This window comes from Falco punctatus (genome assembly GCF_963210335.1).
Source record: "Falco punctatus genome assembly, chromosome: 6".
NCBI classification, from domain to species: domain Eukaryota; kingdom Metazoa; phylum Chordata; class Aves; order Falconiformes; family Falconidae; genus Falco; species Falco punctatus.
In genome coordinates, this window is record NC_137585.1 from 38778652 (window position 1) to 38794858 (window position 16207).

Sequence of the window (16207 nt, forward strand, 5' to 3'; positions counted from 1 at the left end):
GATTATTACACCAACATATACTGACACCACTTATTTCACCCACTCAAAAACCTGTAACATTAAATATTAAGCATAAATGTCACCCCATTTTTTAGACAGGCACATGGCTAAGAAAAACTAAAACAAGCACTTGTAATAATTTAGCCATGCAGCTGGAAAACTCTGTAAACTATTATTTTTTTTAGAATAAACCCTTACATCCCTGCAATTTATTTGTAGTCAAGTGACAAATCTTAATGATCTGTGAAGGGGTAAAAAAAGTACTGAACAAGTCCTAAAGTTTTTAGTTCTACACAGTCTTAGGCATCAGTTGCAAAAGCAAGCAATACCCAGCCGTGTTACCTGTGTACATACCTGATGTGAAGAGGCTCTGTGGTTCTGGTGCTGTGGGCCAGTCATTTGAAGTCTGTGGAGAGCTGGGGAATGGAGGAAGCCCACTAGGGATGGGATTAGGGTGCCGAAAGTTGTCAGAAAAGAGCGACTGTGATTCTGTTACAGCCCCTTCAAAAGGGGACCGTGCACTGTGATTAGATGAACTGATGGGTATGACTGGATTGGGTTTTGTTAAACCAGGCGGTGGTGAAGGTGTGTCACTGTTTGTTATCTACAGGCAAGACAGGAAAAGAAACAATTGGGACATGAGTGTTTATATATAAAATATTCTTCACCAATAAAGCTGAAAAATTTCCTCAAAACTTTTCGCTGCAATTAGGTCGGTTAATATATAACCCAGTGCAAGGTCAAACATAAACAACTCAGCAGTACATTTTTTTTTTTAAGTTTTGTGTAGAATTATGATATACTTCAGAAAGTACTTGCTTCTCCAACTACAGGTTGCACCAAGTCCTCAGACTCAGTTCTTACTTTCACAACGTTTATCTTTGTGTCTTACCTGCTGGGAGCTGTCACCATTTCCTATACTGAGGGCATCTGAAGGTTTGTCGATAGGGCTGCAAAAATGGGAGGGGAAAAGAGACAATAAGACACTGAAGTATTTAGCATGAAAATCAATGTTTGCTTTCATAGTGGTAGAAAAGCCTTGAAATAAAGACAAAGCAAAATTAATTAGAAGGAATTAAAAAATAAAAAAATCTGTTTATGAGACTGGGTTTTTAATCATAAGCATTCCAATCGTTTGCCATATTCTTCCCACCACTCTCCACTCTGCTTGTTGACTTCCCTGTTAAGGAACAAAAGGAAAGTTTTAAACATATTAAATAAAAACAGGTCTCCTGTCCTATGGCAGCATTCCCTACTAGTCAGTTCCATCTATGCTACTACTGGAAAGAAACTTGGGAACAGATTTGTTTTCCAAATACTTAGGTTGTCAGTTCCCATATAAATCCTAAATCTGGGGAGAGATAAAAGGTTAAATTAAATATTTAGTCCTGGTGGCAAGTTAAGCTTCCCACCAGCCCTCACGTTTTACATAGCACAAAGTAGTTCCAAGGTAAGAAGATTGAATTTTGAGATGACAGAAAGGGAAAAATGCAGGAAGAGACATGGCATAAAAAACTTTAACAAAGAGAATAAAAGATAAGAGTGCAGAAAACCACCTCAGAAAGCTATTCACTGGGAATTAACATGACTTCATTGAAATGGAACATCTCAGGACTGAAGATTCTGACAGGCATCTATGAGTTGCCCTACTATACTAAATGCCACACTAATGAAACAGTGTTAGTTCAAGTTCAGGTTAAAATCTCCACTTTGTAACTTCAGAGGACTTTCACTTTTATCTACCCATCAGAGAAGATGCAGAAGCATCAGGCTGTGCAGCCCAAAATACTGGTCCTACAAGGAAGGACCAGAATAACATGAATTTCAGTTCCATTAAGAGGCCAAACATAATACAAATCAAATTACAGGCATGATCTCTTAGCACAAGACACACACACGCTTATGTATAGTAATTATTTTAACTGGGTGCAGACTTCAGATTCTAGCTACATCTTGTTTTCAAACACTCCTTGCTGCCATAAAGTTTAAATATTGCATAAAGCCACATACCAAGGCCAAGAATTCAGTAACATCGCCTCCCCTTATCTGTTCTCTCCATCCCAGAATAGCTAGAGCCAAACCCCAGCAGAATTAATTCTCCATTTTAAAGAAACTGTATAAGAGTAAGCCATCAATAAAAATTTTTGTGCAAAAGAACACTGAGTTAGTATCTCAGAAAGATTAATTGAAGCTGCAGTATTTATGACTATAAAAGAAAAATCAGGGAAATATACTTGCAAACAAGTATTACTCTAGTGAAGATTTACAAATATTTTCTACTCAGTGGTAAACCAGCATGAATCAAGTTCTTCCATTTGGAACAATCTGCCTTGGGTTACTAACTTCTGAATACCTATAGCACAGAAGTTTGCTGTACTTCACTACACAATCACTCTGATTGTAGAACTGATATTCCAGCCAAATTCTTTTCCCAAAGCTGCTGACAGAAAGTCACAATGCTGTAGTTCAAAAAGCTGTATGTAAGATAACTTTTAATGACAATTTAGCACTGAAAATGTTTATTATACTTGAACCTGCCGAAGGAGCCTTTAATCATAAGACAGGCTTCCAGCCCTCAGGAATGAACAAGATTTATTATCTATTGGGTACAAAAGTTTTACCTACATTTAGTACACTTTTTCCGAAAAGGCAAGAAGGAAGCTGCATGTCACTGCTGAGATGCAACCATAGGATCTCTGATCATACCTCAACAGGACTGCTGCTAAGCTTAACAAGAAGGTACCACTTTCCATAGCACTCAGTGTTAATGCATCAGTTCAATATTGATTTTAAACGACGATCAGCTACCTAAGCAGCTATTCCACTACTTAAAATATTAGTGTTTATTTTCCCATCCAACCTCTGAATGAAATAGCCCAATATTACCTAAGGGGGTCCATAAAAGACAGAACAGCATGACTACACACTGGAACTGCAAGTGATGCTTATGATGGAAGAGGGCACCAGCTTTACTCAAGGAGGGCAACAGAAAAGGAAAAAAAGCTGGTTAGCAATAATGAAGTTATTGCAAGCAAAGGAATTACTTCCTCTGCACAAAGAAGCCTCAGTTGAATCTGCTGCCGTGTTGTTCCTGTTACTGAGTGATAATCAGGGAACCCTTACCTCTGCAGTTGTGTTTCTAGAACATGCAACTGTAAAGAGATGACAGATACTCAGCCCTAACATTTAGTTTCCTCGTGTTGAAGTTTTTCCAAGTGACAAGCCTCCCGATGTAGAGCAACTACCGTGTTATTTTTGTGGAAGCTTCTGTACAGAAATGAAGGGCTCAGCTCTGGCTGGGACCATGCAGCTATATAAGCTGTTGATCCCCCGGTTATTCAGTTCCCCTCAGCCCTTACCTGTACCATCACTTACTAACTTCACAGTAGGGTTCTCCTGCACAATCTGCCAATCAGTCTTTTTGACATGGGCTAGGCTAAGCCCAGCTTTTTGTGACCTGATTGGGATTTGAATCCAGCTCTCCAGCCACAGAAACTGGAGAATCATTCCCTCCACACCAATCAGTGAGAGAGAAAGCAAGCTATCTGAAGTATAAAACGCAGCACAATTACCCGAAATCTGAGTCTGCACCATCTGGAGTCATGTGTTCTGGGTCTGTGCCATTTTCTAATATAGGAGGCGTTTTCCTGTGTTCCATTGTTAAACCGTTGGCTGATTTACTTGAACTCTGTAATGATGGCCAGGCATCTTTGTTATTACTGTTGGGTCTGGAAAAAGGCAAGAGTGAAAAAAAAAAATAAAAAGAGTTCAAGTTATGAAGAAAGTGTTTTTAAAAATTGTAAGCACTGGGGAAATGAATCCTTGTGCCAGAAAATCCGTAAGAATAGGTTTATCTGGACATTATTTCTCAGATTTTAAATGGTGATGACTTAAAAAAAAAAAGAATTGGTGGGGGAAGGAGGGAAGAAAACTAGGAGGAATTCTGTTTTCTTCACTGAATAGATAGCTGCTTTGCCAACACTGAAGTCCAAACTTGCCCATTTGAGGAAGAGGAAAAATAAACCCCACAGAACTAAAGACCACCAAAACTCTACCGACAGCTTCAAGTATCCAGACCCACACATGCCTCATTTAGAATTATTTGCTTTATCCCATAAGCATTTTTAAGTTCTGTAAATCATGAACTAAACCACTTTTTCATTAAATAATGTTTTATGTTCCAGGACTATCATGTTTGGCCTGAGCAGATGAAGTTTGTGTTTTACACCTAAACAAGAGTCCACAGTTTTACTACAGACAATGGGACCAGACCAACACACTGTTCATTCAAGTTACTGCTCCCTTCATTTCTTGTTTAAAGCCATAATTACTTCCATTTTCTAAAGTAAGATCAAATGTCATAGATCTGAAAGTAGTTCAAAAGAGGACTCAAAGCCCAAGTTTTGCTGAAAATATTTACATTTTAGCCAAATTGAAGTGAGCTGGAATATCATCTATAATTGAATGCATTCAAATACAGTGTCACCTGCTAACCCTACAACCTTACTATAAAAATTCGCCTGATGTTCTCCAGGTTTTATATTAACTTTAGCTTTTCATTTGCTTCAATCAGGATGCTGTTTTCAGTGTCCAAGTGCTGTCTTCACACGGAATAAACCTTCAAAATTTTTTTTCTAAATACATGTTTCTTCTGATGCCCCCCCTTCATTAATATGTTCTTATTACATAGTCTGACATTTACCCTAAATATCTAGGTCAATTCAGTGAGTTCGCAGTGATAATCTGGAAATTCCTATAGCTGCCTATAGCAACACAAGTGTTTCCTACTCTTATTCAGATAAATTGTTATTACTATAGCTACCCTCTAATCTTGGTTAGCATTGTAAGATTTTGTTCTGCTTCCACCTTTTCTTATATACTTATACAATATGCACACAGGTGAGCACCCTGGCCTGACTTACACACCTCATCTTCGCTTTGTACACACTTGAAGTAAGTTAGAGAGCAAGTTGATCAGACATTAAACATTGAGTAATGGAGACACACCAGCAGCAGCAGCGCAGTGTCATTTAATATTCTCGCTGTTAGAAAAATAAGCTGTAATCTATATAAAAAGACTTTCAATCCATTAACACATTTATTATAAATATGAAAATTTATGTCCACTGCAATGTAAAGACATCTCTATCCTAAAACTAACTTCAAAATGCCAGAATTAAGTCAGTTCTGCATCCGAGGAGAAAGGTAAAGAGAAACTAGTTTACATTTTGGGGTGAGTTTTTGTACATGTGGGTTTTTTGTTTTGGTTAAGTTCAAAGCTGCATGCTTCTAAAGGGCTGTTCTCTAAAAGACAAGGCAATTGCTTAACAAGGACAAATGCTTAATAAGTATAAGAAAGCATTCATTTCTGTTCTTTAGGAAAAGGTCATCAGGAAAAAAACCCAATGAGTTTGATACATTTTAAATGTGGAATATACCTCTAACTGTGAAAGAAGGCAGTCACCATGACTATCAAGTAACATATCAAGAGATGAGTACCCACATACACAAAGTGGCACTGGCAGATTTTAACATTTGCCTTCAACATAAGGGGGGGTGGGGGGGAAGGTCTGCAAGTAGGATGTTTCAAATGACAATACACTTGTGAAAAAACATTTATACACAGTTTAATCAACTTTTTTGTACTACTGGATATTTATAATTGGACGTCTACTATTTAGAACTCAACTTCTGTTTTATTCTAGAGTGAAACAGAAATCCTGCACCCCAGAAACAAGAACAATATTGTCAGAGGCTCTGACAAACCGCCAGAAATATTAATATATCAATGATCAGACAAAACCAAGAACCCAATTGGATGGAAAGCAGTGAAGGAGAACAACATACATTCATCAGCTCACAAGCTACATTGTATACTGATGAGACAGGACTTGAAGAAACATTTCAAAATCCCAGCTGCAAGAAGAAATTCACTTTGATACCCAAAAGGTGGTGCCTAGGCATTAGCAAACAACAGAGCCTGTTGTGATGATACTGTTCAGCTGACAAGAGAATCTAAGTCCAGACCACTTGTTGCCTTCAGAGTAACATGCCATTTTTTCCACAAGTGCCAAAATGTTAGAACCAGAGACTGGCCAAGCTCCAGTTCATAACTGCTTTCTGAAGGCTTAAAAGTTTGCTACAGTTTCAGATAGAGCATGCTCTCCTCACTCATATAATTTCTTTTGCTGGGATCTAATCAGGTTTCAAATTAAGAGTAGTTCAAACATAAAATAATCAATACCCAACTGCAGGAAGTAGTATATTCGCTTTACTCGCTGCACTCTACCTTCCAAATACTGAACCAGTGCCCAAGAAGTGGCACAGTCCTCAAGAAAAAATCCAACTGGATGTGCTGACCACTTGCAGTCAAAAAGCATGATACTTCCTCCAGAAGTTAAAGAAAATACTTTCAGTACACCAGCTGGGATACCAGTTCTCAAAATTACATACTACTTATTCAAGCTCCATTGGCAATATTTTAGATACAGCACCTACTTTCTTACTTAGACTGTTGTGCATTGATACTGCCAGTGGCAAATTAATGTCTGAAAAATTCAGTAGTGGATAAAACGGCACACAACACAAACCCCGATTACAAGGCAAAGGTGCATACAAAATTGCAATTTAACGTCTACATTCCACTCTGCCCATCTTTCATGAAAATCCTACAAAAAGGAGTGGAGAAAGTTAACATTTTTTATTTCTTTATCTTAAATATGACATTTGAGTGGATAATTCACATAAGGACTGATAACCATAGGCTTTCATTTATCTTTGCACAACTGTGTACTCAAATGGATACCAATTTTTTCGTAACTTCCTGAACTACTTCAACATAATATTATTTTAAGAAGCAGTAATAAGTGGTATTTGCAGTTACAACATAGTGAAAAATATATATAATTTAATTTTACTAGATGAAAGCAAGAAATCTTTTATTCAATCTTATGAGTTCTTATTCACAGAAAACAATGAACCTGATTTGGCTTTCAATTTCCAAGGTCCTTACACCTGATGTAAGGACTCCACCATAAACCATGTAAAAAATTGTAAAAACCCAACACATATCAAGACTAAGGTATGTCAGTTGTAAGAGTACATACTGCATTAATCATGACTCCTACCAAGAAAGCTGACATCTGTTCTTTAATAAATATTACGGGTTTATGCAAATATATGTCTTCTTTCCGAACTAGCAATCCACACAGCAGAAAAACGTATCTTTACTAAGACTCACGCTCACTTTGAACTAGAACAAAGTGGTGCGTATGTCTCTGCAGAGAAGAGAGAGACTTTACCATATAATATCCACCAAAAAGAGCAGGCAACTTCGGGGATGCAACAGGAACAAGAAAGTTTTTCTTTGGGAATAACCAGAAAGCAAGCATAGCCAGGCACTTACACATCATACCTCTGCAGTGCTGTCACTTTGTTCTTGTTCTTGTCAACTGTACCCGTAGATAACTGGAGAAAGTTGGGGTTTAGTTTGTATAATTCTTGCAGTAGTTTCTGTTCATACTCCTGGTGCTTACCCGCCTAAGGAAAGAAACTCACAATGAATACTAGTTTAACGTATTTTTATAGATTTAACTATTTTTTACGTATAATGTCAGTATGTATGTCCCAAAGCTTAGTAACTGAGCTTTAACAACAGATCACTCCTGCCTAAAACTGAAAACAGTGCTTCTCTGAACACTGCTTCTTCACTGAAAGGGTGGTGAAACATTGGAACAGGCTGCCCAGGGAGGTGGTGGAATCGCCATCTCTAGAGATACTTAAACAGGTACATGTGGTGCTTAGTGACATGGTTTAGTGATGGACTTGGCAGTCCTGGGTTACAAGTTAGACTTGATGATCTCAAAGGTTTTTTTCAACCCAAATGGTTCTATGATTCAATCTCAGCACAGATGCAATCGCAACAAGTTAAAGCTTGCCTGGAAATCACTGAGATGTGTTTACCAATTTCAATTTTTTCTGAGATTTCTAAAACAGAAAAATAGTTACAACCTTTTTAGAACTCGCTCTTCAGGTCTCAAAGAGCTTCACAATCTACCTTCTATATCATGAACAGCTAAATCTCCAAGGCAGTCTGCATTTGATATATCAACCATACTAAGCGTTTCAGAAGATGGGAAGGAGCAAATAATCTGTTTTAAACCAAAAGTTCCAAAGGGGAAGTAATTTTATATTTGCTTAATAAAAACAGCTGAGGTGGTCCAAGTGTTAACTATCATGTGACATGACAAGGAGTATATCCTGAGCAATAACTGATAAATTATTGTTTTTGATAACTGAAAAATTGAAATATTATTTTAAACTGAATTGAGAACAATTTCTTGCTTTCAGAAATCGAGGAGGTCCAATACAACTCCAAAACACTGGTGAATCTGGTGAGTGAAGAAAGTATTGTAAAGTCTAGCTTAACATTCTGTGGCTAAATATTTAAAACAAAACCAACAAGATCCACACTCCCCAACATTTAAAGTAACATCTGAAAAATTCAAGATAAACCTTTCACGTCTATTGCAGGTTGCTATACCACTCCATCTTAAGAGTTACTATTTGCAAATTAAGTATTCTAAGTGAATCAAGTTGCAAACTAGAACAGTGAATTTGAAGTCATTAACAGCTTTTATCTACAGTTTCCAGATACTAAGAGAGGCCCTCTAGCAAAAGAAATTAAATGCCAAGACTTATGGTCAGGCCTTCTGAATCTCAAGTCTGGAACACATATGTTATCATCTATTGCATCTACAGTACTGATTTAAAACCTCTCACACTACTTGTACACCTAAAAATTAGCATTTGTACATTAATTCATTCCCTTTAGAAATGTTTTTTTGTAACAGAAATTGAATTGATGCACAGGCAATGTGGACATCCACCTAGAAAAACATTACAACCTAGAAGAAAACTATTACTTGCCCTTTTTTTTTTTTAAAAAAAAAAAAAAAAAAAAAAAAAAGAGCAGGAATATTTGACAAAATTTAAAAAAAACTGCTGAGAACCGAAATTCCCCTATGGACTCCTTTAGAAGGACAACCGAGTACTCCATCTGAATACTCAGTCAGACAAACTAATTTTTTTGCTACTTAATATTCCAATTCTCCATTACTGGTTGATTCTGAACATGTCTTTGCCTATATAGTCAACCTACACAACCCTCAAGGACACAAACATCTGGCGTATGCATCATCTTACCCAACTTTGTCAGTGTCTACACCCAAGCTACTGTGTACAGTAGAAAAAAATGTGGTTCTAGAGCATGGCTTGCCTAAATGCAGACTTTCAGATATACTGCACCCTGGAAATGCTTCTTTCACCGCTATGAATAGACTATAAGCAAATAGCTCAGATGCACAGATCTGCACTTCAAACATTAAGCGAGTAAGTAAGAAGAAATATCCCTGGTTATCTCATCTTGCTTAAGACTTCAGTGGCAAAAGACCAAATATCATGGCCAGGAAATATCAGGCCAGTCCGAAGCTCACTTACCTGTCACTTAATTGTAAGTAACAAGACTGAAATCCTATATAGGAGCATGAAGTAATCATGCTTAATTTATAATAAGCAATCCAGGGGCCAAACTTAATAACCGCAACCTACCTACCTTAAATTCCCAACTTCACTTTCAGAGACTTCCTGGAGTTCTACCAGTTCTTTTCAGTTTATCACAATGCTTAACTCTATTGATTACTGAACCTACAATATAAGTTCATCCATGGACAATTTTTTTTTAAAAGCAGAGTATCTAAGTCTGTGACATTGAACGTTCATGTAGTGAACAGACATGACAGTGAACATTCAATCTCATTGAATGGACCTGTAAATTCACAGGCACTAATCCAAACTCCAGAAAGCTGGTGCACTGAAAACACCATGTACTTTTCAATAGCCGTGTTTCCAATGATTTGCAGTATCAAATAAAGAAGAAAGTTTAAGGAATGTAACAAAGAAAAATACGGAAAGATTCATTTAAATCACCAAGATCACGTATAATCCACTCAAGACTTCTGGAGGAAATCACATGTGAAATCGAATTCCTGGCCAAGGTATGTAGCTCATTAATTTTAACTGGCAGTTAGGCTAGAGGACTCAGATTAACATTGTCTTCTACAGAAAGAGCCATAGAAAAGATCCTGTGAACTACAGACTCATAAATTCAACCTCCATCCCTCCTAATATTATAAAGTCTATATTAAAAAAAAGTTCATGGACACACACAGTCTGCTGGGAATGAATCTGAACATATTCTATAAAGGGGAGAGAATTCTATTTTACTAACATGATGCTTTATTTTTTTGTTTATTACTAACATTTATTTATGCTTACTGGCACTACCATAAAGAGGATCCAAGAAGTGTTCAGAAAAAGCCACTGGAAGTTATTCACAAAGCTGCCCTGGGATAGAGGAAAGGTTCCAGTGTGGACTGAAACTGGTTCAAGCATAGAAAGGCAAAAGTAAGACTTACTGGTCATTCTTTTAGGGTGAAGAAGCAAGCGATGAGGACTGCTAACTGGCATCAGTTTTATGCAACACCACTGGCATGCATGAGAAAGGAGCAAAGAGCAAGTTCTTTGCTGACAATACCAAGCTCTTTGGGTAGTAAACTGCCATGCTGATAATGAGGAACTCCAAAAGAACCCCACAGAACTTAGCAAACAGGCAAAAGAGTAGCAAAAAAGCTTCACCAGAGAGGGAATAGTAGCCTGAACAATACTAAGGCTCTGTTGATCTGTGAACTGGCTGTTACAGCTCAGAGCTTTACCATACCTCATGCAGAAGGACCGACACAGACCCAAAAAACCTCAGAATGCACCACCTTTAAAAAAGTAACATTATCCACTTACTGGCCTCCCTACCCTAACTAATAAGCATTCTGATATTGATATTGTAAAAAAATCCCCCCATCAGTATTAATGCTCTATTACAGCTACCCTTGATGTTTTATTTTCAGTTTCCATACCCTTTCACAGGCTAAAAGGGGTATCAGAATTCAGATAGCACGGTCAAATCACAGTATAGTAGTTAAGCCATGGTAACTGGCCACACACACAAAACTTACAGGAAAACCTAGATCTGCACTAACTTCTTTCACAGAGATTTAAAATAACATGCTACCTTGCACTGGCGCAAACAAAAGGCAAGTTAGTTAACTCAAGGTTATTTGAATTCTTGGATAAGAGTCTCTCTCTTTCATCTTGACTTATTAACACCCAGTGGGCTTTCAGTCTTTAAAAGCAGCATAAAATGAAAAAATTTAATTAACTGTTCACTTCCAGTATCCAACTGATTAATCATCTTTTTGATTTCAAGATTTATCTCTGCCATAACATTCAGCAAAAAGCTAAATTATATACACATTAGATTAACTTGCATACAATAAAATACATGCATGCCAAATTTCATGTGTTTCCCATTCATGACACTTACCTGCATTTCCTCTTTTGTGAAACTGGCTGCTTCATCTCCCAGCTCATGTAGATACATGCAGTCTGGTTTTGGACACTGCATATTTTTTAGAAAATAACTGCAATATTTTGTTGTACCTAATGATGCCTAAAGAAAAAAAGAAACATTACTTAAGTACTGGAGGTTAAGAATGCCTTTTACAGTGTAAGAAAAAAAAAGCTACATTTGCAAAAAGATTCCTTCCCACGATTTGGAATTCCATCATAATGCATTTTTTGATGCAGATGGACTAGGAAGTCCATTGGTAAGAAATCTATATACTTGAGGATTAGATAATTAGGATGTATTTCTATTTTCATTCTATCTAAATAAAAGCCAAAGTAACAGCCTCAGTAAATATTTGCATTTATAACCATAAGCAGCCAGATACATAGGTATAGGTTCGTATTACATGAAACTGGTTAATGTTTTGTAGCAGGGTCAGGAAATTAATATTGACCAGATCATTTTCTACAGCCATCAATTTGGCCAAATAAGCCTGAATACCTGTTTACACAGTTAAAGGGAAAAAAAAGTTGCATTTCCCAGGAAGCTTTTGAGAGGTGTGGTGTTTGGACTACAGAAATGCTCTGTAAATAAAGCAAATAATCAGGTTTTCACGCTGTGCTATTAAGCTATACAGCAAAAAAGCCACTGTGGGAAAGGGGAGGTGGTGCATCTCTTTTAGTGTCTAAAATTTAAGACATTACCTGCTAACCTCCTAAAAAATTGCCTGCTAGAAGCTCACAGAACTTCTGTGTTGCGATTAATGTTAGGAAAATAGGTCAAACCCCAATGCCTAATCAACTGGACGTTTTTGTTCATCACCACATCCATACCAATACAAATAAAACTTTATACTATGCACTGATGTTAGTGTCCTAGCACATATATACTTAGGAGTATAAAAATATTACCACCTTAAGTGTTCTGCCGTCTACTACCACATTATTGACACACTGTATGGCTCTGAGAGCATCTTCTGACCGAATGTAAGTTACATATGCACTGGCACTTGGACCCTAGAAAGAAAACATACCATATTTTATTTAGTTTTATCTCCCCCCAAACAGATCTGAACATTAAGTTGCTTTTTCAGCATCTTACTTCATAAACTGGTATATTCACAGCTAGACATTTTTAACAGGAAAACTGACAAAAATAGTTCGATTCATAAGAACTTACATGTGATGCATAAAGAATGAGGAAAACAAAATGCATCAAAATGTTGCTTGGAAATTCTACAAATACTTAAAGGTATTTTATCCCTGAAATGCAGATTAGTGAATAAATGCCACATTGCTGCTGCTTTAAAGGTTCTCATCCTGTCTCCCAGTTTTTCATCTTTCTACATTGCATCTTTCATCCAGCTATGGGAGTGGCTGGACAATGCCTCAGTAATTTAACAGTAATTTGACTGTTGTGATATTGTGGGGATTTTTTCTTTTTACTTCTTTACGCTATTGCTTAATCAAAAATAGGGAGCTCCACGTTCACTCTGCACACATGTATCTTCTCTACAGGAATTAAAAAAAAAAAAATTACAAGGGCTTCTGACTTACCTGTGAGCCTGCATATGATGTGCTGTTATTAATGACAACTTTATGTATTTTACCAAACTTCCCAAAATATTCTGGTCGTTTCAAAACCTACAAGAAAAGAAAGTTAAAGTGGTATACTGAAAAGGTAACTCACACAGAGCTGCATTTATTTTTCTGTTTAACTGTGCAACTAAAACCTTTAGCTAATAAAAACCAGGCCTCTTCTACAAAGAGGAAGAGAGCATATAGATTGCGATTTGTTTTCCAATGTGAAACATGGTTATGTGCCATACAGAGTACATTGCCACTGCAGTAAAGAACTTAAATGAGGGATAGTCCACATTTTATGTTGTATTTTTTAAATTTCTTTTGGTACTCCAATTACTCAAATCCTACCCTGGCAAGACACATCCCATACAATGTGAAATATTTCTGTATGTATCTCATTGTTTGAGGGGGAAAAAAATACATTCACCCCCGTTTTAAAATAAATAACCACCTTAATATAGCTGAATGCAAGTTTAGTGGCTAGGAACAAAACACTGAATCCTGACTCACTAGTCCCATAAAAAAAAAATAAAGTAAATGCATTAGCTCAAGATGCCTCAAGTTTTCAGAAGACCTGACTAAGTACAGGAAGACAATATATGACACTTCCCAGAGGTAAATAAAGACATTTCAGAATCAACACCATGCTGAAATGAATGAGTATCACATCCCAGAAGAAAAAAACTCAAATGGTCCAGTCTTGCCCTTTCCTGCATCAGTTAGTAATAACACAACATTAAGGGATCCTGTGCAAAGCAGGTATATCTCTAGTATATTAAGCAACCTGTGTGCCAATGTAACTGGTGATGTATGCCACACATTTGGCACCAAAAGCTTTTCTTTTTCTATCCCCATGATGGAAGGAGGTCCAGAAGTACTGACTACTCAGACTGAAGGTAGATAAGCCAAGGTTATTTCTAGTTCCAGATAATAATCTAAGAGGTTAAAAAGGAAGACTTGTTTCCCCATCTCCATCTTCGTATTAACACTGGATAGCACAGGTAAACTGTACTGAAAGAATTTATGTAACCACCTCCTCTCCCTTCTCAAGGGAGCATCAAGATCTAACAGCACTGATCACATTTGGAACGTGTCTTTTAGAACTACAGGGCACACGTATAGACAACCAGTCACTCTTTTGACTGCTCTTCACTTGATCTATACCCTCTTTAAAGATCCTACATCCACCCTCAGGCATCATTCCATGGGAGAATGACAATCCTGAGGAAGAGTTCTTTCAAGTGTCTTGCAGATTATGCTCCTATCAAGATATGGCAGCACAGTCTTCACAAGTTTTCACAAGAGCTTGTCAACAGAAGTTGATCCACCTGTACACCATTATGATCCACAGATCTATTTTAGAAACAGCAAACAGCAGCCAGTCTCCCCTTCCAAATCTTTATTTGTGCAGGAATTTTGGCCTACTTAAATTGAATAGAATATATTTTTTTAGCCCATCCCTCTTTCAGGTTAGATTTCTTGGAAATCAAGTAAACTAGGTGCTATACACAATATTTAATAAGTACACATTATCTTCCAGTATGTCTGTGAGACTACTGCTACCACCAAACCTAGTACAACTGCTGCCACCCCCACCCCCACCTTACTATACCAATAAACCCACTTTAATTACTTCAAGTATTCACTGTTGAGTTATCTCAAGTTAAAGAAAAAATAATCAACTACATATACTATTATCTTACTCACAAATCCTCTATCTGGTCAAAGAAACTGAATGTATTTTTCAGTAATAAACAGCACCAAGCCAGTGTTGACAATTGCTTGCAAATACTTGCTGCGATATTCTTTTAGAAACTGAACTGTTACACACCAGTTCAGTTTAACTTTGATTTTTCTCTTCCTTTCACATCCCTCCTTTTTTCCCCTCCACTTAAAACAGCTTTTTACATTTTGTTCTTTCCCAGTCTACCAAAATGCAGCACAACCTCTGTGAACCCTCAGCCACTTCTGTTTGAGATTTCTCCAGACAATTTAGTCCAATCAGGCAAATTTAACTTGGTACAGTAGTTTCAAAGACATCTCTCTTATCATGTAGTACATTCCCTCCATATTCTAATTCAAGGTATTTTTACTCATTAGCACAAATTCTATTAGCCACCTGCAGCTGCCTGATGATGGAGGTAAATAAAACATCTTAAAACAGTCTTCTCAAATGAAAAGCTTTTTGAAGATGCAGAGTAGCAAGCCTACTCTTTCCTGGGTCTTTCTCTTACTGATTTTTTTTTTTTCCCTTCAACTAACAACAACCTTATGCTCCTTCCTAGTTACACTTCAAGTGTTTGTATTTTTCTTCCATCCCTCCGGGTTTGTGCTGCACATAGTATTTGTTTTTTACAACCCAGCCAAGCTCATAATTTAGAATTGGTGGTACATGACATAGCTGTATAGTGCCAGCAGATACAGCCTAGGTAAACGAGTACCTGAGAAGTCCTTAGGCTTACTTTTACCTTAACAAGCAATTTTAAAATAAATAATTTAAAAAAATAGAGCATCGGTACTGCCAAAAGCAAAGACAAACACTTATTTTGAAGGAGAAGCCGAGTAAGTTCCCTTAAGAAGAGTGGGCCTCAGCAGCAGTGAACCTTTTCATTGCTGCTTCATTTTGTACCCATCAAGAAAACAAACGAGGGTGGGCCCAAGGTTATTCCAGAGGTTCTTTGACAGCAAGTGAAAAGCAAGATGTTCAAGTGTGAACCACTCACCTCTGGATCTGCTAGGCGCTGAGATAGCCCTACGACGAAGACAAGGTTCTTCTGTACAACCCGTACACTGGCCAAGTGTTTGCGATTCTCTGATATCTTCTGTTTCCTCTCATTTTGTTTCTGTTTCTTTTCATTTTTTATCCTTTGCAGCTCTTCCTGGGAGAGTGGTTTGTAGACTGCTGGATCTTCTGGATATGGCTGAATATAACAAACACCATTAAAAACAACCCATCTAAGAAACAACACATTTGAAGATCATTAATCCTGATGCTTTAACACACAAATTTCTTCTTTTATACTGTTCTGATTGTCATGGCCAGCCACATTATAGGGGTAGCATATTCCATCCTCTGGGAAAGGTAAACATCTTGCATATTTTCATGGAATTCTCCTATTTATAGGCATAAGACTAATCTGGGCAATAGCCACATTCTAATCCA

At 37.2% G+C, this 16207-nt stretch overlaps 1 protein-coding gene across 9 annotated transcripts in view; it reads right to left on the reverse strand.

The window, feature by feature from the left end:
* The window catches only part of CNOT4 (CCR4-NOT transcription complex subunit 4), a 100835-nt gene that overhangs the window by 20557 nt on the left and 64071 nt on the right, over window positions 1-16207 (reverse strand). For 4 of the 9 annotated variants that reach the window (XM_080393257.1, XM_080393256.1, XM_080393262.1 and 1 more), the window contains 8 exons: window positions 15768-15965; window positions 13018-13104; window positions 12376-12477; window positions 11438-11563; window positions 7406-7539; window positions 3573-3728; window positions 893-950; window positions 355-604 (listed from right to left, as the gene is read on the reverse strand). In XM_080393257.1, coding sequence (XP_080249383.1) covers window positions 355-604; window positions 893-950; window positions 3573-3728; window positions 7406-7539; window positions 11438-11563; window positions 12376-12477; window positions 13018-13104; window positions 15768-15965 — 1111 coding nt within the window. The remainder of the gene's footprint in view (window positions 1-354; window positions 605-892; window positions 951-3572; window positions 3729-7405; window positions 7540-11437; window positions 11564-12375; window positions 12478-13017; window positions 13105-15767; window positions 15966-16207) is intronic. The other 5 variants (XM_080393260.1, XM_080393263.1, XM_080393261.1 and 2 more) reach the window with 3 other exon arrangements.